General features: G+C 39.8%; 1 protein-coding gene across 4 annotated transcripts in view; it reads left to right on the forward strand.

Annotated features, from left to right (window-relative positions):
* LOC114146623 (MAGUK p55 subfamily member 7-like) overlaps positions 1-18,690 on the forward strand; it is a 29,934-nt gene extending 11,244 nt beyond the window's left edge. For 2 of the 4 annotated variants that reach the window (XM_028020879.1, XM_028020876.1), the window contains 13 exons: positions 956-1,037; positions 2,599-2,684; positions 4,153-4,230; positions 5,173-5,369; positions 5,464-5,522; positions 6,055-6,075; positions 6,441-6,494; positions 10,657-10,830; positions 12,572-12,652; positions 12,766-12,859; positions 12,965-13,073; positions 14,659-14,799; positions 18,328-18,690. In XM_028020879.1, the coding sequence (XP_027876680.1) occupies positions 956-1,037; positions 2,599-2,684; positions 4,153-4,230; positions 5,173-5,369; positions 5,464-5,522; positions 6,055-6,075; positions 6,441-6,494; positions 10,657-10,830; positions 12,572-12,652; positions 12,766-12,859; positions 12,965-13,073; positions 14,659-14,799; positions 18,328-18,558 (1,407 nt within the window). In that variant the 3' untranslated portion in view covers positions 18,559-18,690. The remainder of the gene's footprint in view (positions 1-955; positions 1,038-2,598; positions 2,685-4,152; positions 4,231-5,172; positions 5,370-5,463; positions 5,523-6,054; positions 6,076-6,440; positions 6,495-10,656; positions 10,831-12,571; positions 12,653-12,765; positions 12,860-12,964; positions 13,074-14,658; positions 14,800-18,327) is intronic. The other 2 variants (XM_028020878.1, XM_028020877.1) reach the window with 2 other exon arrangements.
* Positions 18,691-24,033: the final 5,343 nt, after the last annotated feature.

The raw sequence follows: 24,033 nt of genomic DNA on the forward strand, positions 1-24,033 counted from the left end.
GCGCATTGATTAGCTTCGAGGCCTTTAATCACGGGCCATTTTCCTGATGAGGCTCAAATGTTCTGCTTTAATACTTATTCCATGTCATTGTCTCTTAATTAAAAAAAAAAAAAAGTTTCCTGGATCGAGAAAAGGGGAAAAGAAAAAAAAAACATCCTGCGAGGATCCGAGAGCGGCAGATGTTCAGCAATGCCACAAAACCTCGAAATTTGTTGTTTTAGTGAAAATTGAAAAAAAAAAAAAAAACCCTCTGGATTCTTTTTTTTTTTTTAGTTTGCAAGTTTTTCATCAAATACACATAAACATATTTCAGTTTTGACTCAACAGAAAAAATATTCAGAAACACATTTAAAATGTAAAGAATCAATAAAAGATTTAGCGAATATGCAAATATGCAGGTTGCCAGGTTATGTAGACATATTGCAAATCAGAAGATAAAGTTCCATTAACATCTCTGGAATAGAAACACAAAAAAAAAAAAAGAAAAGAAAAAAGCTCTCCGTGACTCATCTAGCAAACATGCATTTTTTTCTGGCGTTGCTGCGTTCGAGAGACACTTTTGGACGGATAACTGTGAACATTTTTGCGATGGTAGTCTGAAAGAGAGGGCTGACCCTCCTCTGACTTTGTCCCGCTGATCGATCCAACATGTTCCCATTTTCCAGACAACAGGGCTTCACCCGAGCGAGAGCCGATCGCAGCCCGCCCGCCCGCCCGCCCATTGCATCAGATGCTGTTTCCATTCTTGCTTCGCCGCATCAATAACATCTGTTGTAAATAACGGCGCTTTTGTGCGGCTCGTTGTTTGGAACACGAAGGCGTCTAAATAATTAAAAAAAATACATTTATGAAACAAACCATATGAGTGGAGCTCAAAGCGTTTCTGCTATAGAGTCAGTATGTTATCTTCACGCTGTATCTGTTTGTCGGTTCTTCTTTTTGTGTGCGAGCGAAGGGAGCGACAATTAAGAAAGACAACTCCACGGGGGCCATCGTCGTCGCCAGGATCATGAGAGGAGGCTCAGCCGATAAGAGCGGTAAGCAGACCGCTGGAGTCGTAAGAATTCAAATTCAAAAACACTTCACCGATCCCAAAGGGGACATCAAATGTTTCCTGAAACTCATATTAATTCAAGATTCTTCAAAGGTCTCCTGTAGCAGTCCGTGCCGCGTCGAATTTGAAGAAGCCTCTGACTGAAGACGGTGAGGACAGTTTCACGAGGAAGCGGCTTACGCAAAGAGAACACATAGGATGGTCTAATTAATCCTGATTGTGGTTATTTATTATAGCTTTGATAGCAATTAAAAATATAGAACGCAGATCTGCAAAATTTAATAGTAGCGTTAAAGCAAACACTGTACAAAATGTGGGTCGTTTTTGTTTTTGCGTAAACCTATTGACTAGTCATCTTAAAGAACCAACGGATGTTTTTAAATGCAGATATGATAACAAACGTGGATTTTTAGTGTGAATTCCTCCTCTGTCGTTGAATAACTGCATCGAATTGACACAACAGAAGAACTGGCATTTTGTCTTTAGGTTGGAAACACTGATTTTAACATTTTTTTTCCACAAATATCAACATCAATATTTTGTAAAAGGATACAAAAGAAAACATTTGTATCCTTTTTTTAATCTATATTACAAAGTTTCATGTTTTTCTACATTTCAAAACCTAAAAATAGAAAGAAAACAGTGACAACAACAGTCCTATAGTAGATATATAACTTTTTCCCCCCTTCCAAGAGGTCATGTGACGTTTGAGTAATAAATGAGTTTAATGTTATTGTGCAGAGGGTGAAAATGGCTCTTTGGACGGTGAAGGTTGCAGACCTTCTGTTTCTGTTGTGGAGAAACAAACCTGCACCAAGCTGAGATTAACTCCTGACTCAGCTGATCAGCTAGCCTGCATTCTGCTGCTGAACAGATATCCCACTCCCACACTGACAGCTGCCGCTTTAAAAATAAATGATTTATTGAGGAAATAAATAAAAAATAAATAGCGACGTATACATTGTTTAGGTCGTTTCTCCAGAGCCAGAGTACATCGATTCCAAGCAAACAAAGTACACATTTGGGACATAGGTGATAACTTTTATTTCATTATTGATTATAATTCGGTTACATCACAACAAATAGAATTATCAATCAAGCTGCAAACGTAGCCATCAAACTACAGATATTTATGATTACCACTCTTAAACAAATAAAAAAATGTGTGGAATTTGAAGCTCTTCTAATAAATTGCAGGTTTAGAAATCTTGAATTAACGTAACTTGGCGACTACAAATTTGACTGCAGGTCTGGCACTTTTGGAGCCAAAGCAATTTTTCAGCAATGTCGCCTTTCTTGTAAGCGAGGGAAACGTGCATGAGCCTTGTTTGAGCCAGCTGACCGGCAGCCCGCAGCACCACGCGTGATAGGGAAAGCTTGGTGTTACTCTGCACCGCATACGAATTCAGGAACTCCGGAAGACTGCAGCTCTTCTTCTGAACAGCTGACGGAAAATCTGAGCGTTTTGCTGGAAAATGTTTGTGTTCAGTAATTAGTCATGTTCCAAACGTGTAATAGTAACAATGACGCGATGTGTCTTTAAGGCCTGATTCATGAAGGTGACGAGTTGAAGGAGGTGAATGGAGTTTCACTGGAGCACAGGAAGCCAAAAGAAATCCTTCCTCTCCTGGTGAGTCACGTCACTTCTTGGTCTCATTTTTCTGCTGATCCTTGTTCCTCCTCTTACTGTTGACTTATTTAACTGTTCATTTAAAGACGACATATTGCTTTAACTTGTATTTTTATGACTGCTAGTGTGGTACAAAAACAGCAAAGCATAAGTTTGTGAGTGATAAAGCTGAAACTGGGTGAGGTTTGCTGACTTGCTACTACAAGTCGTCAATGAAATAATGTCCTACACAGGCTCCCGTAGCCTTTTAACGGATGTTAGAGCTCATTATGTCTTCCGCTTAACCGTGTTCCAGTTGTAAGCCGGATACTTGTTACGATTTTCCTCAGTTTTAAAAAGAATGTGTTTGCAAAGTGACGCTGCGGCACTATTTTTGCGACTAACGTGGACAGAAACAAGCAGTCCGAAGGCGCGAATAAACAGTATATTACTGTAACTTCCATTGCAATGTGTGCATGTGGCAGCCATGTTGGACAGGGAGAGTGGGTTGGTGAGGAAACTTCTGGATTTCCAACTGAATTCTAAGTTTAAAATCAACTCGCATGTCTCCTTTAGTCGGATCCGCAACATCAAGGCCTTACAATATTCTGCCAGTTTCTAAAATGAACAAGGTTTTTGGTGAGTTTGCTCAACATGGTTTTAAGTTTAGTGCTTTTATAAATTCCTCCTTAAACGATATACATAAACCTCAAGAGCTTCCTCATCTACCATACTTGATTGGTTGCTGTCACTTTAAGTTTTTTATTCTTAGTAATGACTATTTCTTATCCTTGATTTAGTCATTTTCACCATATGTTTTTATTGTGTGTCGTGTGGTTAATGCATAACTATAAGATTTTTGCATATCTTTTGCAAAAATGGCCCAAAACATTTCGTTTACTTGAATGCTAACTCCCACCTGCAGGTGGCGGTGTTTCGTACACCTATCACAAACCAAAACTTGATGCCAAGTTTTGGTTTGTGATAGATATCCTGCAAATAATTCTAAATTAGCATCAGAAATTCTTTTGATCTTTATTGAAAAAAAACAAAACAAAACAGAAAAAACAAAATCCTGAAGGGACTAATCAATGGAAAAAAGAAAAAAATGAAATAGTTACATTTAAGAAGTACTTATCGAAGGCAAAGACAATTATTTATTAATATTTTAACAGTTAATTAATGGGTTTTATCAATACATTCTGCTTCTGCCGCCCTGGAGGAAATTTATGGCCCTGATATGATCTGAAATATAAAGTGAAGATTGACTAGAAAGCTATCAGACAAGTTTAAACCGTTCATTTCACTTTATGTTTCCAACCGACTGTCCATTTGAATATTATTAATTGGCTGGTTAAAAAAAAAAATATATATATATATATACATATATATATATATAAACTGATTTTTTAAAATGGTTTTCAGTTTTGAGTCTTTATGTTTGAATGTCCTGAACATGAAATAGATTTCTGTGTTTCTTTCTATGTAGGCTTGTTCTGAGGGTGCAGTTAAATTCAAAATCATTCCTGGATCCACCAAAGAGGAAATGACATCACGTGTGACAAAGGTAGAGCAAACAATGAAGCCACTTCTCATGCTGTGTGTCTTGTTTTTAATTTTCATTTAGCGTTTCGCATTCAAGCGCGGCTACATGAATTTATGAAGAGTCTACTGGAATCTGCATCCCTTTAACTTTTACACTCTGTTATGTTAGAACCAGAAACTTAAATGTGTTTTATTAGGATTTTATGTGTCAGCAACACAAAGTAGCACATAAATTATGGAGTGGAAAGAATTAGGCCCTACTTTGTTTGTATTGGATTCATTTGGTTAATTTTTTTTTTCTTTTATCATCCGGTTTGCTGTCATTGCACTGCAAAAACACAACATTTCTAGGTTGGAAAAGTGTAATAATCTGACAGTTTTTAGCAATTTTAGAAAAATTATTTAATTAAAACGTGCTGAAAGGTTACGAGTTAGTTTTGTCTTATTTCTAGTGAACTAAGATATCTGCCCAAAAAAAGACCAAAAATACTCGTTTGTTTGAGTTTGTGTTTTTGCAGTGTATACCACAGCCTCCTCCTCAACATCTGCTGAGATAGTCAGAATCCCTTGGCACTGTCTACCGTTTGGGCTCCATTTATTTAAATAACAATAATTAATTGTTATGCCGTACAGAAAATATTTGCAGGTCTACAATCTTTGTGTTCAGAAAGAGTTAAGGACCACAGCCGTGTTGTGCGCTGCGCACGTTGGACAGGGGAGCTGGAAACAGACTTGAGAGCAGGCAGTGTTTGCAAATTATTTTCAATAATTGTAGTCGTTTCTCAAAAATGACAGATTAGCATGAAGTAAAAAATGCTGTGTTTGTTGTCAGCATACAGATGTTCAAACAGCAGCCAGAGGACAGACAAATGAGAGAGAAAAAATAAGTCGTTTTCCATTTTTCTCACCATTTTGAGTTTTTAAAGCCTAAAAAATGTTTTTTTTTAAAATTGTCATTTCTCAGGTGTTTGTGCGGGCGCTGTTCGACTATGATCCCACGGAGGATCCGACCGTCCCGTGTAAAGACGCGGCCGTGGCCTTCAAACGAGGCGACGTCCTCCAGATCGTAGGCACAGATGACGACACCTGGTGGCAGGCCCGTCGCCTCGGAGACGGCAGCGGTCGGGCGGGCCTCGTCCCGTCAAAGCAGCTGCACGAAAAGTGATCTTTTCACACCGCCAGTTGCTCAAATGTTGGGAAAGAAAAACACAGAAAATCGAACAAATATTCGTTCTGTTTTTTTAATCTCTTGCAGAAGAGTTGCGTTGCAGCGACCCAGAGCCCTGTTCAAGCTTCAGAACATCAAGCCAGCAGGTGATCACATTTGTTCAGGGGTGTCCAAACTGTGGCTATGGGGCCATTTTTGACACGTGAAAGAATTTTTTTTGGTCCCTGACCACAAGTCGAGAATGGTACAAATTTGGCCAACAGAACAGAAAACAATTGCTGACCCAAAAAATTGGGAAATTGTCTGCCGTTCTTTTGATAAAGCAACTGTCTGAAGCCCTTTTCATGTTTTGGATTTTTAATGATACACAGATTGTATTTAAAAAAAAAAAAAAAAAAAACTTTTATCGTAGTTAGGAAAAATAATCACAGCAAACAAATTTTTTGCATTTTTAATTTGATTCATTTTGTGCCACGCCATTAGTTTAAATTTGCCAATTTTGGCCTCCAGCGCAAAAAGTTTGGGAACCACTGCTTCAGTTCATAAAGCCACATCATCCGAAGAGCATAAAACACTTTGTAAAGAACATCTTCCAGGATGAGAAGTGGAAACCACCTCCTCCCCCCCCTACAGGAGAATAACTTTTTTTTGTGTTTTTTTTCTCCACATGCTCGGCAGATGACATGGAAGGCACTGTCGGTACGCATTTTGTTTTTTTGAAAGCTTTCCTTCGGCACAACTCATAAAATAAGCACGCATGCGATGAATCGCTTCACAAGTTTAACATTTTAAAACGTTGACTTTTCCAAGACCGGTGTGTATTTTTCAAGGTTGCCCCCCACCCCCCAAAATATAAAATTTTTACGAGCCGTATCTTTGCTGTAAGTAAGATTGTTAAAAGTATCCATGAACTGAACGGGCTCCCTCATATGGTACTCACAGTTACTTAAATTTTACAAGCCTAACGTATTTCAGAACGTTTGTAATGAGCATGAAGTTCATGTTTCTAGATTAAAAAAAATTTTTAATGACGGTTTTTCACATTTCCTGTTTCTCTCCTTCAGTTTTTCCAGTCCCAGAGGATGTAGACTACGGAGCCATAACAGGAATCCACATTGGTGAGACACTCAAAGCACACTCACTCCTACCTGAAGACAGTTTTTTTTTTCTTTTAATTTTCACTTGCAGCATAGAATAAAAGTGTTCTTGAAGTGATTCAGCTGTGGAATGGCAGAAGACGCTGCTTTAAAGTGTATATTTGCAACTTTTAATCCAAACCACAAAGAAGACTGCTAATCTTTACCTTCAGCCCTGTTAGAAGGTGTCACATTCATAAGCATTAGCGTCTGAAATCCACAAATACTTCAAATGGTCTCTGAATATACTGTAGAGATACTGCCTATTTTAATAATCCAGACACCAAATATGCCACTAATACACCCAATGATAGCTGTTTTGCCACCAACACAGAAACCAAAGTCCACAGTTTTTGCTATTTCCGCTCTTGAGAGTACAGCCAATCAGCTCCAAGGAAAATGAACGGAGGTCCCGGATTGGCTGCTTTGGAAATGCCAGCTGATAAGAGAGCTAAATGGCATTATTTGAAGTGCTAGCTATTTGCTGAATGAAAAAATGAAGAAAAAAAAATCAGCAAACACAAAATTATTTGTGAATTTTCCACAAATAATTTGTTGGAGTTGTGATCCACAGAAAAATCTGTGAATAGATGAAATCCACAAATAATGAGCCGCAAATTTGTCTTCAAGTTCGATTTGTATGACTCTAATTCTTTTGGATTCAATCAAATCAGATTTATTTAAGTTCTAATTACAGTACAGTGTATTTTATTCAAAACAGTCTTGGTGAAAGGTTAAACTTCATTATTTTTTTGGGCTTAAAAATATGTTTTCCTTCATCTTCTATATTTAAGGACCAACAATTTGCCCAGACATTGGCTTTGTACTTAGGTACTTAAAGGCGTTTACACCCCATGAAATATGTTATTTAGAAGTGCTATTAATAAACCAAAACTGTGTGGGTTTCTTGTTTGCAAAGTTATATTTACGAGGGTGATGAATGTATTTATCAAAGTAATGTCAGCTGGAACAGATCCATTATTGTTACCTGAGTGCAAATTGACAAACATGTTGGTAGACAGAGGGATAAAGGTCAAATCTGAACCTAATATCAAACTCGCATCGCAAATGCTGTGGAAAGTACGTTGCCATAGCTACAGTTCTGTCTGTAAAAGTGCCGCAAGACGCCAGATAGAAGAGAACAAGAGTGAAACTGAAACGACCGTAGGGACTGAAATCACTCATCGGACACTTTCACACCTCGTCTGGTAGTTCTGGGTTTCAGAAGTAAAAACGGTGTTGATGAAAGGAGTCGGGGCGCGGGGGAAATCCAGTACACATCACTGAATGTTTCAATTCTTTTTCAAGAAACGTTAACATTCTGATGTTAACCTGTTTCCCTTGACCTGGGAACTTAATTTTGTTTTACTTGTCAAGCAAAAGACCGAAACAAAAACGCATTTTCTAGACGAGGACAAAGTTAGGACGCCCTCCTCTCCTTGTGTGGCTAAAACGACATGAGTGAGAAAACGTCTCGGTCTGAAGGTTTTACACTCATCTGTCCGGTCAACAACATTTCCTTTAGTCTCTCTTCAGCAGTCCGGAGCGCCGAACTCAATATCGAACGATTTAAACAGCTCAAATCATCAAAGTGCTACAAAATGTCCAATAATGTCTGATGTGAGGGTCGTACGCCCTGACACATTTTCTAAATAACATAATTACAGTAAAATCGCCAACCATGTTTTACCAAAAACCTCCATTTAGCCAAAAATATCCATGGATTACTGGTTTAAACTAACACACAGTGATGTTTAGAGCAATGTGTGAATGGAGCTCAAAACATCAAACAAATTATACCATAAAAAATAATTCATCCTTTTAATACGTGTATGTGTTTGTGTATTTACGAAAGTAGAAACGTCATTGTACATGTATTAGCGTCATAGTATAACACAAAACAGACTAAAATGAAGATATAAATTTGTTTTTTAATGTAAAATATGGACCTATTTTAAAATAAAGTGTGTGTCTTCCTTCAAAGTGGTGATAATAGAATGAGTTGTTGTAATACTTTAGCTTTAACACGATTTGTTTCTGTAGAAGGAATCCGTCTTTTTATGCAATCTGACACCAGGAAGAAAAGCGGATGCAGCCCGCTGCAGGTCACTAACGAGGGCCTCAAAGCACAATGGCCAATAAACAACAAAACAATTATTACATTTTCAGGATTGTTAAAATTCAAAATTAAACATCAATATGTTGAAATACTTTCGCAAGCCTGTCTTGAGGGATGCTCTTATTTTCTCACAGGGCTGTACATGTTTCAAAACCAACCCAAGAACGCCATTTATACTTCATGAGCAACATCTGATCACTGTATGGAATAATATCCAGTTGTATTTGAGTCTTTTGTGATGCAGAATGAAACCCGGATCATTTCATCTGTACTGGCTCAGTGCAAGACTCATTTGCAGCACATCCAAACCGATCTGCAGCAGGATTCATTTGCAAACGACCTAGAGATTCTCTGACAGAAAGACTTAAGATAGAAGAAATATGAATTTATGTTACATTTCAGACTCAACGCAAATGTTTAAAGGGGCTTTCCAGGCACATAGTGCCATTTTACAGTGCAATCAAGTTACTATGTTAACTTCAGTTGTTATAAAATTGTTACATACTGTATGTCAAACTTGACTTCATAATTTAATGCCTTGAAATTGGGCCTCTGTCACTTTAAAAACTCTTCTGAAACTCCGCCTTCAGGAAGTCGTCACAACGTGGCTCTTCTGTTAACCCTTTAACGTTTTTACCGGCGTTGCACTGAGAAGTAGCTCGTATGATGAGTTCCACAGATGGGCAGCTCCACCAGGTGTTTGCTAATTGCTGCTGGCTAGTCTGGAGGAGCTGAGTGGGGGAGTCACGAGGGAGTGCTGCTCTGTGACCCGGAAGCTCATAACCTTGGAAACTGCCACTTCTAGGGTGAGCTGCGCCTCAAAGGCGGGGCTAGGTCCACCCGGGCGTTTTGCACAGCTGATTGGTTGCCACGGGAGATTAAAGGATTTCCCAAACATGCATGAAAGAATCAAAGCAACAATCCAAGTGTGTTTTTGATGTGGAAATGACATTATGGCATGACATAAAGCTAAGAAAACAATCCATTTTACATATTACTGCCCCTTTAACGTTTTCTTTTTTTCCACAGAGGAACATTCTTCTTTATGTGGCCAAAAAGGAACACATTTAAACATGCTAGAGGAGTTAAAATTAGTAGAAAAAAAAGAGGACAATCTGGCTATGCCACCAGAGTGGTGGTTCTGATCGTGAGCCGATCCCGGAGGAGCCAGACCACAGATGCGCTGCAGCAGCTGGAAGTCAGACAGAACACCAGCAAAGCGTGACAGACCGACTTGTGTCTTCACTGAGACATGCTCCCGCGTTGCACACTGCTCCTGAAGCAGGGCCCGTTCGCAGTCTGCCACTCAGTAATTCTCCGCTCTGTGTTTAGCGCTGAGCTTTATAATCTGTCCCGTTAAACAAGCCGGTCCCAACTGGCCCGCCGCCAGGGGCAACGCTGAACGACTTGAGCAGGCCCTGAAACGATGCGACACGTCAAAACAAATAACCGTAATTTTGCTTCAGGATTTATGAAAATTTGACCTGATCTGAAATGTTGAACTTTAAGTCGGCGGGGTTTGCATTTCTGCTTCAGGAGGAAAAGATGGCGGGTTCATAAGCAGAAGGTTCTGACGCTAAATCACACACAGCACAACGTTACACCTGTCAACGTTTTGAATTACCATCTGGACGCAGGATTAACTTAGCACTTTTTATAATAATTGTGTTGTAGTTTCCTTATTTTGTTTTTTACTGTTTGTATTGATTGTATTTATTGACAAAACTTAAATCATTTGTGTAACCTTTGTTTTTAGCGAGACACATTACTCGTTATCCAAGAACAACAGATTGAATATCACCTTTTGGCTAATTCTGGCACATTTACACAAATGTTCAGCAATGTAACTGTTACATATGTGATGTAAGAGTGACATGATGTAACTCTTCCAAAGAAATTATTAGCTAGCTATGGGTAACTAATAGCTTTATTAGTTAGCCACAACTGGCTAATTAATAGTTAGATTTTAGATTTCTGCAGTTTCAGACACTTCTTTAAAGACTATTGTCGGTTTTATTCCTCCAGCCGGTCTGAGAAGGAGCTTCCGACTCGGACGGAAAAGCAGCAGAGCCAGGAAATCTGCTCAGTTACGGAGGTGGAGCTCTGAGATTCATGGTGCAATCTGTCCCCGCACTTACATCGAGGTGGTACCCTACCATAAGGAGCCAAAGGACAGACACCGCCTCATTGTCCTGGTCGGTACGTGAAAAAAAAGACAAAAATGCATCTGTATTCAAAGGCTGGATTTCTACCTGATGTGTATCAGCTTTGTGATATACTACACTGACGTACTGTACATAGTGAAAGTTGGTGGGGGGAAGAAAAAAAAAACAAACAACCCGTGGTGCTGTGGTCCGTTGAATTCTGCTTTATATCTGCTGCTTTTATGGCTCAGCAGAGAACACAAAACACCTTCATCCTATTTATTTAAATAAAGCATGTCGAGCCTGTTGTTGATCAAAAGAAAAAAAGTAACGCCTTGATGAAGATTTATGTCTCCACTTTTGATCGGAAAAATGATCCCTTCCCATCAGACCCACGTAAACAGTGTCAGAAATCTGCGAGTCAAAATATATTGCGTTCACTTAAGTAACGCAGCGGTCCAACCCCGCATTCACTCCTCCTGCCAATCCTGCAGGTCTGCTCTGTGTATTTCTGAGCTCTATCTCCCCACAGGGAATTCCACTGCGAGCGCCGCCAAAGGTCTTGTTAATGTCATAATAGGATACAACTGAAGGTCACAGAAAAACCGAGGGGGAATAAAACAAGGGAGGAAATGTGGGGAGTCGGAGGAAGAAAAAGTACATTTTGAGAGGTGAAAGACGGGACGGCGAGAAGCACCAATAGCTGAAGAGATGTAAAAGCAAGGTCAGATAGGGAAGAGATAAAAGATAGCTGACTGGGAGGACAGAGACGAATGCTCATGAATCAGATCCCTCATGATGTCCGCCAGAAGGTGTATCATCAATCTGGAGCACTTGAGACGGCTTGGATTTACATTTAGACTCCTTTAATTGAGTTGGGGCTAACCTCGACTCCAGGTCCCGTTTTACTGTCGACTGTCGCTGGGGAGAGTCGACATCGTTAGGTCATCATTAGGAATATATCGCTCACTTGCAATGAAAAGTTACAGACGGGAAAAACCCAAAACCGAGTCTCCCCTTTGCGAGACAATGAAGGCCGTTTCTAATCCAGGACCAGGCGGAGGATGTTAAACCAAATTGGAGGAACATCGTTACCGTTTGCATCGCTTACACGTTTCGTCTTAAGCTAAAGACCTGTTTACCGCCAAACGGCGTGGTACGTATACCCTGTAGCTCTTACAAAGAAATTACGATTGGAGAGCGTCCAACGAGCCTGATGATAGTCCTCTACGAGATCTGCATAACAGCTGTGGAGCTCATCAGCACTGAAAGAGTAGCAAGTCCATAAACTGGATATTTGGTTATGCATCAAACTCATGGAACCCAGTGATGGAAAAGGCAGGTATGACAGGAATCCTGCTTTTAGACTGCGCCCCAACAGAAACGGATACAATCTGGCTGCGCATCAATCCCGGCTGCTAGAGTACTGAACATGTGGACGAATGCCTGCGCGTGTGTGTGGGGGTGTGTATGTGTGTGTGTGCAGATTCCGTCCTGTGTATCCTACATTATAACGACACCGATACTGCACGGCTTTGCAGATGGCACATTTAGATACGACGCTATGGCTTTCCCAGAGAGTGTAAGACCGATCAGACGGAAGGCTGTTTGAGCATCATTGTTCGAATGAAATCAGAGCTCCGTCTGTCTGACTTTCATTTGCTCTCTAATTCTCTGATGATAAAGACAGCTGTGTCATTTACCGTTGGGCTTCGCTCAAGGAAAGCATTACCACGCGGTGATATTGAGAATTAAAACCCACATTCAGAATACCGTGTTCTCATCCGTGTCTCCAGGGCCCAGCGGGGTTGGCGTGAACGAGCTGAAGAGGAGGCTGGTGATCTCCGAACCGGACCGCTATGGCGTCAGTGTGCCGTGTAAGTTGCACATCTTGAAGTTTCATTACTTTCGGCTTTTACGTCCGGCGCGGAGCGTAAATTCTCTCCCCGCGAACACAAAGCAGTGTCCCGTCTCTTTTCCCGTTTTGCAGACACGACGCGCGAGAAGAGGAGACAGGAGAGCGAAGGCCTGGATTATCATTTTGTTTCAGTTCAGGCGTTTGAGGAGCTCATCCTCAACCACAGGTGAGGGATAAGTGGCACTACTTGAGCTGTTTGCCCATTGGGGGTCTTATTCAACCATTCAAAGCCTTCTTACCCGGTTTTCTGCTTGCCTCACCGTGTCTGTAGGTTTGTGGAGTATGGACAGTACAGAGGTAACTATTACGGGTCGAATCTGGACTCGGTGCAGAGAGTGATGGCTGAAGGCAAAGTCTGCCTCCTTGATGTTCACCCAAGTGTAAGCATAACCCCAGCAAAAAGACATTCACGTTCACTCAGTTTTGATGAACACTAACCGTTAGAAATGTGCACAAATCTTTGGTGATGTTCCGCCAACGTCGAGAAATACAATTTCTCAATTGCTGTGTTTCCATTAAATAAGAAATGAAATTAAAGTCAAATGTGGTGAACGAGCTTGTTCACGCGAGAAGTCATTAAAAATTGTGGTAGCGACAGATGTAAACGGCTACATGAGATATATTCATATTTCAGCCATGGAGCTAGTGATCATCATCTATCAGCCAATCAGAGGAGAGGTTGGTGTCTTATTCAGGCGTTGGAGCAACAAGCCCCTTATACTTAGGAGAGGCTACGTATTCTGCATTTTGGGGAAATTGTAGTTGGCAATTTTACAGAAGAGTTATGGATTCAATACGTTCAAATAACAAAACTTTTTATTAACTGTGCAAAGCTGTGAGCGCTCAGCTGGAGCCAGCTGCACTTTGTCCAACAAAACACAAACCATCACCCTCCTGTACTTCCTGTCATCGTTTTCTCCAGTAGCAACATCCGGCTGTTGATCACGTGACTCATGTGATGGTTAAAAAAGTGAGAAACCAAATAAGAAAACATGAATTCTTTTCAAAATTTCAAAATGGCATGTTTTTATTAAGCAAATTTATTTTCGTAATTGCAATTTTTGGCAATTTTATGGTTAATGGAAACGCAGCTACTGCCTTGCAAAACTAGTCATATGGCATTTTGTCACATTTCTATCAGATTAGTTAGTTTATTTTTGAATAAGTACATTATGCTTCATGTACTGCATGAATCATAATGTCAAAACTTTTGTTTTACATATTCCAGGAAGTGGAGTGGAAGTATAAACTTATCAAAATTCCCACTCCTTACAAATCTACTTACTCTCACATTAAACATGTTTCATCCATACATATAACAACTAAACCAGTATACTATAGCTATCCCATTAATATAGTATATATTTAATTTTAAAGTTCAGTATGAAAGTTTTATTAAAAATATTTATCAGAAAAGAGATATTTAAAAAAACACTTGTATTTTGAAAAAACATATTCTTTTAAACATTCTTTATATGCACTGTTTACTGCAAATAAATTCATGTAATTTCAGTAAATGTTAAATCTGAGGGTCCTCTTAAAAATATGAGAACATTCAAGGACTATAAATTCTTTTGCAAGGCACTGTATTATTTAACACTGAGCTGCATAAATCACAGTTTTAGTTTCTCTGGTATTTTTCAACTGGAATAAAGTTACTGGCATTTTCATGGCTTTTCTCCAATCTCATGAGGATGTTTTTGATTTTGACTGGTTATGAAAGAGTTGCCTGAATCAGAAGTGGATCATGAAAGCGTACAAAATAAACAAAATGGAAATTAAAGCAAGAATAAAATAAATAAATAAATTAACAAAACTTTTCCCTATGAATTGCAATTTCTTCCACAATGTAGCTGTTAAAGTACATCGACAGATAAGAGATGCTCACAAACCATTAATCCTCATTTCTTTTATGCGTTCATCTGACCTTATCGTTTCTTTGTTATTTTTTTCCCCCCTCTGCAGAAAATAAAGCATGTTTACACTTCTGAATTCAAACCATACGTAGTGTTCGTGAAACCGCCAAGGATTGAGGAGCTTCGCCTCACCAGGCGGAGAGCTAAATTTGTCTGTGATGAAAACAGTACGCAAGTCAGGATGTTTTCAGTAAGTACATATGGATACTTTTAGCCTAAGCTCCAAAGTGAGCCTGTCGGTTCACATAACAACATCACACGTTTAATTCTAGCTATTATTGTCACAAAGAGAGTTTTCTTCTTGTCTGGAGAGTTGAAGAGTATCTAAAATGGTATGTAAGTAGTGGTACTCGGTGCAGTTAATACTTGGGTGGACTTTATTTTGGCACTAGTAGGTAGCTTCAAATCTAGCACTGCTAGCATCGTTAGCAGCTAATGGTTAGCCAGTCATGGCAATCTCATGATAGCAAACTATAGGAACCAAATATGTGTATTTTTGTTTTTTTGGTGTCTAGATGGGGCTGTGGCCTCCACTACATGAACCAAGAGGTGACAGGTAGTTGACAAGTGTTGAACCTGGAAGTGCATAAAGGTTTTTGACCGCTGTGGCGGAGTCATTGTTAACGCTGTTTCCGTGTATTGTGGAATAAATGGATTTTGTTCACAAATGGTTCATCTGACTGGAACAAATTTGGAATTTGGACTATAAGAAGGTCTCTGGGATTGACTTTACAAGCGATCAACAGGTAAAACGTTAGCCGCTCAGCGCGTCATAACTACGCAGCAATGGATCAACGCATAACTAGTGCAGTATTAAACTGGCTAGTACACAAACCATTGTGTTTTTTATGACATTGTAATTCCATTTCTGTTTTATACAAGTTACCCAAAATTTTGCTACATAAGCTATTTAAAAGGCAGTCAAACATAGATGCAACTAGCCACCAACCTAACAGCACATACCTTTATATCTGGGGCCCAAAATAACATCGTAAGCTAACTTTACCAAACAATGATAGAAACTAGATAGCGCTTTGTGAGACAGAGTATATTATTGATGATTAATGTCATAGACCAAAATAATGTGCCTAGAGTTTTAATACCTTTTTCTTTTTTGCAAAAAAAGAAAAATGTCTGTAAGGTGTGGTGTGCCCCCATGAGTATTCAGCCCCCATGAGTCTACAGTTTGTAAAACCACCTTTTGGTGTAAACGTAGCACCGTTTTAAGGTGCTACATTTACATCAAATATAACACCTTACATTTGGTGTAAATGTAGGGTGCCCATCCGTACCCATCCGTAACCTACCAAGGTTTTCCGACCAACATCGAAACAGCACTGAAACTGGATATATGAAGTCAGGTGCTTATTGCATGCCTTGAGACTTGCAGGCCGGTGTGGGGGTTATAAACCAGGCACACACCTTGCGTTGACCGTGTAATTTGCTTCTTAGACACTTTCAAGAGACAGAAGACATTATGGGTAGTGTGCGGGTGGTTTTCTTGGTCTTGGCTGTTTGCCCAGAAAAACGTTTGCATTTTTGTAGATGTGCAATGTTTCTAGGCAATGACTGAAAGCAGGTGGTGGTTCAGTTTATCTTGTAGGATTTTTTCCCCCCAAACAGAAGCATATGGATTTCAAAGTGCACATACATTTACTAAGAAAGACAAGTAAGCTTTTTCCTAATTGATATATGGCTTTACATTCACTGTCGGACTCTGTTTGTCCGTGTGGCCCTTATTAGAACCGCGATGCAGCAAGGCTTTGGTGCTTTGCCCGACACCAACAACCCAAACCTTCAAAGAGTCCGAGCCAATCCAAAAAGTCTGCTTTCAACTAGAACCACATCTGGTCTGAAAAGGTCTTATAGCCATTACGCGGAGCATGTAACTACTGTGGCATGCCTCCCCAGTGCAGCTCTGCGGTCATGGTTTTGTATCCTGTTGTGTTTGAGTACTTCAGGTTAAACTAAAACAACCATCAGCAACAGCGAGGGCCTCTGTGAAAGCAGGTGTTTTAGCGGATTGCTGGTTTGGAGAATACAGGTGTGTTTTAGCAAATGAAAATACATTAGCAATGACATCAAAGAAGCAATTGTTTGTTGCCCGTCAGTCTAGGATGGGTTACAAGGCCACTCTCATACACTAAGGAGATTTTTTCCCCCCACACATTCAAGATAGCTGCCAGTCTTCACATGGATGTCCAGGAGAATTTACCCCAAGGATGGTCTGGGAAATGCAAAACACCAAAGAAACCAAAACTTCAGTTGAACTTCATGACACGACAATCAGAAACAGGGGGAGTGAGTATTGCTTGTTTGGAGGGATTGCCAGAAGACGACTTCATCCCTTCAAAAGCAGATTAAGTTTTGGCAACAGCAAAAGACAGAACATTGGCACAAACATGTCACAATATCTGTCGGGTATGGTGGTGGAGGAGTGATGATTTGGGCTTTTTCTACAGCCACAAGACCACCAAATGAATCATGGAATTAAGGGCCATTTGGGTCACCAGAGAACGCTCTGTCCAAACTGGCTTATATACAATCAATAAACCAGTTTGCACTATCTACTGGGGTCAAACAACACAGTCCATTGACTGATTGGAGAGTTGGTTATAATACACAATACACTTAAAAATGTATTACTAATTCAAATTATTGCCATTGAAATTTGTTCTGTTAAATAACAAATCTTGATACGGTAATTTTTGTTTACTTGAGGTAAGATTTAATCTTTTCCAATATATCTTTTGTTATTTAAATGTGTATTGAATTTTTAGCAGAGCACTAAAACAAATAGAACAAATAATAGGAAAGACTAAACCAAGCTGCATATACACATCACACATTCACAACAAAATTTAAGATTGTAAACGCCACAAAACACTATTTGTCTTTAATTTTTTTTAAAAAAGCAAAAGTTATAGGACTCCTGTCAGTCCTCTAATTTGGCTATCAATAAGTCAAAAATAATTAGGTTAATCTGTTTTTATCCATTCCCTAAACTAAGGTCTATCTTGACGTTTCTTGAAACTATTCAGTACCAAAGCAAATGCATATTTGGTCGTTTTTAAGCAAACATGACCTGCCTCTAGAAAGCAAAGCTGAACCGGTTCAGGCAAAGTTATACCAAGCCATTTTCCCATTGTTCTGATTATTTTTCGCCAAATAGTGCTGAACTAAAGGACCAGGCCCACATTGTATGAATAAAAGCACCTTCAAGGCTCTTCCATTTTTCCAGCACAAGCTGTTCTCCAGTACACCCACTTTAAAAAGATGATTAGGTGTGAAATAATTACGGTTAAGTATCTTATTGGGTGTCAACTTCCCTTGTGCCTCTCTTATGAACCATCTAATATATTCTTAGAAGTAAACCTTAGAATAAGGGTTAACTTTTTTTTTATACCCGTTGTCCATTTTTCTATCTACTGGCGTCAAACAACAAAGTCTGCTTATTGGGGCACAGAAAAACATGGCGGCTAGCGACAAGCTGGAGACGTACCAGCACGCCAACGTTTGCCGTCAAACCAGTACGACGTTTGCCCAGTGAGAGTCCAACTGGCAGTGGAAACGCTGTCCGTCAATAGTGCGGAATACGCCGGAGATAAAAAAAAAACAAATATGGCGTCCCAAACAAATATGGTGGAAACAAAGCATTCGTAACCTTCCTTTTTTCAGGGTGCTCAATTTGTCGGGGGTGTTTTTTCTGGGTTCACAGGAGGAGGATTTTGAGGACATGCTCGACCAGGCTGAGACGCTGGACAGCCAGTACGGCCACCTGTTTGACAAAGTGATTGTCAACGGAGACGTCGCCGCGGCATTCAGAGAGCTGAAAGCCGACGTCGAGAAGCTGGACGAGCCAGAGGTCCAGTGGGTTCCTGTGGCGTGGATGCGCTCGGCGCCAACAAAAGCGTGGAGGAGCTGCAGCAGCTTGACTGGCTGGATTTGAGCGGGGATTGCATCAAATATTCCTTAAGGCCCTTTTTAAAATCTTATTTAATATAGTCTCCTTAAAAGTGATGCACACTATGTTCCTCTGTGCATAAGTACCGCGTTTGAGTTGAATAAATTTGGATAATAATCTCTGTCATTTTTATTAGTTTTTCATGATTCCCAGCTTCCCTAAATTTTTACGTTGGTGATCTAGTTTAATCAAATTAATCTCTCTCTCTTTCTCTCTCTCTCTGTTTAATGCTTTTTCCAGTCGTCTCGGACTCGGCTTCTCTTTAAGCATTTAGTTGACATAACTTTAATTTGTAGAGCGAAGGGGGGTGGGGGGGGAAACTTGATCTTGTGAAGAATTTGCGGCCGAGTGTCGTCCCTTTGCTGCCAAGTTGCAAACATCGGCATGGAATTATTCTGACAGCTGCTGCGCTTCAATTAGCTGTAATGTGCAGCAGTGAAACATTAGTAGCAGCCCGTGAGGCTTTCTGCCAACTATGCGCTCGCTGTGCGAAACGCACATAAACAGGAAAACAATCATAGTTGAATCATAGGTGTCCACGCTCCTCGAACTTTTTCAGAGTTCCTCATGTTTGAGTCGCCTCTCGCCTGCGTTTACAGCTGTGAGCATTTTGGGGGTATTTATTGGCTTTATACATCTAGAAATGGACATTTTTGTGTCTTTGTGAAATATCTCAAGCTTAATGGGAGTAGATTTAACGCCTCTGTCAACAGCGATCTTCAAGTTTTATTCACTCAATAAAATGGTGGACTTTAAAGGGGCCATTCTATCCCATGAAAAAACTTTTATTTAGTTTTGTGGATTCATAATATGGCAGCAAATCAATGAGTCTTATCTATTGTCCCTTGGCGATACTCATATATAACAACTTCAAATGCATACAAAAGACATACAGTGAAATGATGAAGAAACATAAAATTCATGGTATGAAGTGCATTTGTTATGCGCCACATCATTTTCTGGAATTAAAAAAATGATTAGTCAGTCCCCTGGAGAAGATCTCGAGCACTGGACTCATAACTAAAACCAGCAATTAACAGAGCAGACTCCATTCAACAAGGCTTTTATCCAGACCACTCCGTTCTAGAACTGCCTGGCACAGTCTAGTCCATAAAGAAAGATACAAGTATAAACGTGGAATGGTACAGGAAAGAAGTAATGAACACATGTATGTTTAGAAAGCCAAGAAACCAGCTGAAATCTGGCAGCATTTAGAAGTCATTCTTGCTATGTGCCAATCCATATAGGCTGGTTTAATATTAACTCATGTTCAGCAAAAAGGATTTTCATTACCAAATTATCCCACAGATTGTCACAATTGGCAAAAGTGGTGAAAGCTTCTAAAAAAAAAAGTTTCCTTCGCAAAACTTACTAACGGCCACGGTTGCGGCCGAATCTTTAAACTACAGAATGTTCCAGCAAGCTGTGCTTGAGCCGTAATCCGAAGTGGGACAGAACATTATTTAACCATAAACCAGCCAAGACCCGGTTATAGAGGAGTCAGAAGAATAATTAAAAGAGTCGAGGAGCCAAGGAGCATTCACAAATATCTTTTGAAAAACCTGGAAATGGTAGGTAACAGTTTTTCAAATGAAACCAATGAGTAACACATTGAACTGCAACAGCCTCTGTGCACAAGACTTCACTGCTGAAGGAAAAGCTGCGCTCTTCGGATGTTAGTGCACACACCGTGTTTGTGAGAAGAATGTCACTGGAAACGTCTCGGTCGCATCAAGCCAGAACGGAAGTTTGCAGGTGGGAACAGAGGTAGCCGTCTTACAGAACAGACCTGAAAGCAGGACAAATGGAGAAAAGTCCTGGGGACTTCTTGATCAGAATCTACGGATGAAAGGAGTGTGGGTTTCCAAACGAGATCTTAGTCCCAAACACACGGCCAAGGAGTGTCTGAAATGGTTTCAGAGAAACAAAGCAAAACTGCTAGAATGATCTAAATGTAAAAATCTATGAACTGAAGACTAGAGTGTATATATTGTAAGTGATCCCTAGAACCTTCAAGCATTTGAAGACAGTTTGTGTAGAAACACGGATCAAAATCGCAGAAAAGAAATGCAAATGGCTAACTTCTCCATAGAGGAGACGACTTGAAGTTGTCATTAAGAAAAAGGGCTTTTCCAAAAAAAAAAATGGGTGTATTACAACCGCATACTGGAGCCATTGTAGGTAGAAGAAAAAAAGGAGGCATACATTTCCACCAAAAAACTACAAAGAAATTTTGAGACGAATCTCAAAATGTACTCCTTTTTTTATCCTACTTGCAATTGCCCTGATATGCCGTTGTAATTTTTTTTGTGAATATAGATTACTTGGGTTGTTCCCAACAATGAAATGGTGTGGATTTCATTTAAATAGCCTCAATAAAGATATTTAAACTGAAGACAACGTTGATGTGTACAGTACTTATTTTACCCACTGTAAAAAGCATTGCAGTAAATCGGGGAGAAAAAAAAAAGTCAAAAATCTGTTTGTCAAACTCTTCATTTCCGGTTGGTGTATTCAAGAGTGTGCCACTGAATTATAAGACCTTAGGATATTCTCTTATAACCGAACTCAGCTTTAAACCTCTTCACATCTTTCTATCCACAATTAGACTGAATTATTTCATTTATGGTCTTCGGACCACAAATTCACGTCATACTCTTCACATTTGTATTCATAAAAAGGTCTAAAAACAAACATTTTTTTCCCTATTCATGTTATGTGCTACTTAATGCTAGTCTACCAAATGAAAATCTCAATAACATACATTGAAACTTTTTGGTTATTGTCTTATAAAATTTGGAAAAAAGCTCAAGAGATACTTTTGCGAGGTCTTTGAGTAAACGTCAGTGTTAGGTGTTACAACTGCTCGAACTCTCCAACTCCAAAGGCTTGAGGGATTTTTCTCACCATCAGGAGGTACTTAATTATTCTTCCATTCCTCTAAAATTCACGGGAGTTTTACTCTCTTTGTCGGCGCTTCGCTCCATTACGTGTGACAAAGTGTTCATCTGCTTCATGTAGCGGGGAAAGCTGGGAACAAGGGAGCGCAGTGTCATGCCGGGAAACGCCGATGGCTCTCGAGAGACATGACCGTCACAGAGAAATTACGAGCTGCCACAAAAGCTGACTGTGTGGGTCGAGCACTGCCGCTGGGACGAAGAGACCGTTATTTCAGCAACGCCGGAGAAAGACGGTGGCAAAGTGTGCAGACGAGTCGCTTGGGTTCTATACGGCGCAAACAGACAGACTTTCAAGACGGCAGGCAGGCAGGCAGGCAGGCAAGCCTTGTGCCAGGCCTGAGGCGCGGCCTGGACCGAAACCGTGGCAGTATAATTTCATCGCCGCGCTGACAATCTGCAGGCACCCTGTGAAACTGTAACAATGCCATTAAAGACACGGGAGCCATCCAACCAAAACTCACCGTTTGATGTGCGCCGCACCTCCCACATCGAAAGAAATGCATGATGTCAGCGGGCCTTGGATCATTTCAGTCCTGATCGTCTGCCTAAAGTGTGCTAAAATAAATACAGTGAATGTTCAACATCATCTTCATCTTACAGAGTCTATGTGTGTCTTAAACAACCAGCATGTGTTTAACTCATAACTATCAAATTGAGCAGCAACTGTTGTGCTAAGTAATCGGGCTAACCATTATCAGCAACACAAGCTAATGGAAAAGCATTAATAGCATAAGGAAAGTAAACATTACAGCTTTTTCCTTCCATACATCTGTGTATATGTGACAGAATTGACATAAGACCAAGTGCTACTGAAATGTTGCAGCAATAGGGGGCGGAGCCAAAGGTACTCATAAAAGCAAGCTCTGCTATTTGTTTCTTTTGTGCTGCACTGTGTTGCAACTCAAAGGCTAAATCACACTTCATATCAGGTGTTGAAGGTAAAACCCCAATACGTTATTTACTGAACCTCCACAAAAGAAGGGAGAGGGGGGCAACAATGTTCGTAGTTTGGAGCAGAAGTTGCACTAGATTTTTGTTGTTGTCCGTCAAAGAAAAGAAATCATTTCATTTCCATTCTGTAGTCATCAAGCTAAACATTTAGCTTTTTCTCTGTAGTGAGAACGTTTTTGAAATCAGGTAACATTTCACCAAATGAAGTGATCAGAATTCGGCAAGACTCTGATCGTTACCTGATCCTGCACTCGCTCCCCTCGGGGAGAGAAAAATCCCGCAGAAGCGGATCAGCTGCACTAGACTCTCCAAAGCCTCTGGTCCGTTAAAGGGTCCAGATCAGAGGTGACACTCTGACAGATATTGTTCTTATAATGGTTGATAGTGGGCTCCGCGATGTTCTCTGTGTGTAAAGTTGAAACTGTCTGCGCACCAAGCGGTCAGCTGGGCGTCATCACAGTCTGGATACGAAACCAGCAGACTCTGTGCTTATCAAGACGAGGGTGAGGGGATCTGATGTATTGCTTCAGTTAAGTTTTTACTGGTTTCGTTTTTAGACCACCATTAGCGTAAGCAGAGTAACTATATATTGTATATTTGTCGTTGGTCATCTGATGTGTGACTAGTTGGAGCATAAAGGTGGAGCAATTATTGTCCAGCGCACTGCGCTTGTTTCTGTCTCACGGACGTCTGTTTCTTTCCTTCAACAGTCACCTGCTTCTCCTTTATTTAAACTACAATAGAAATATAAATCCACACAACTTGATCACACATTCTGTTTAGGTTTTCCCTGTGTGCTACAAACTCATTGGCTCGGGCATTAGAAGCCCGACCCAGACCAGATTTCGGGTCGGACAACAGATCTAAATTCTAGCGAAAATGCATTTTTTTTAACCATTAATTTGATAAAGTATTGGAAGACTAAGCAATCTTATTGCTCCATTTGTGATTTGTTAAAACAGTCAGAGAAGAAGAGCCAACCTTTTCTAAATACAAGAAATTTGTCTTCAAAAGTTCCTGTGTGAAATATAAGAACCAACCTTTTAAACTGGTATCTCTATCAGCAACCATCTCTACAGTTGTACCTGATCTGATTGTCTTAAAATATATAGTGAAATGTTCACAAAGTAGGTTGAAATATTCAACAAAATTATTCAAAAACACAGAATATTCAATTTATTCTATACATATATATATACACACACACTATATATGTGTATACATACACCTCTCATATATATATATATATATATATATATATATATATATATATATATATATATATATATATATATATATATATATATATATATATATATATATATATATATATATATATATATATACTCACACTCACACAAACACACATTCTCATTTTTGTCACCACCCGCCCCCCTCGAGATAGCCCTTCCCCCCTTGCCCCCCAACTTTAAAAGTCTAGCTCCGCCACTGGCAGCAATGAACCAGGAATAGCATTATTACCTAATCTCATTTTAATAACAGACACATAATCATGAGTCAGCAAAAGCCTGTAATACTCACCTACGGA

This window comes from Xiphophorus couchianus, chromosome 6 (assembly GCF_001444195.1).
Source record: "Xiphophorus couchianus chromosome 6, X_couchianus-1.0, whole genome shotgun sequence".
NCBI lineage: Eukaryota > Metazoa > Chordata > Actinopteri > Cyprinodontiformes > Poeciliidae > Xiphophorus > Xiphophorus couchianus.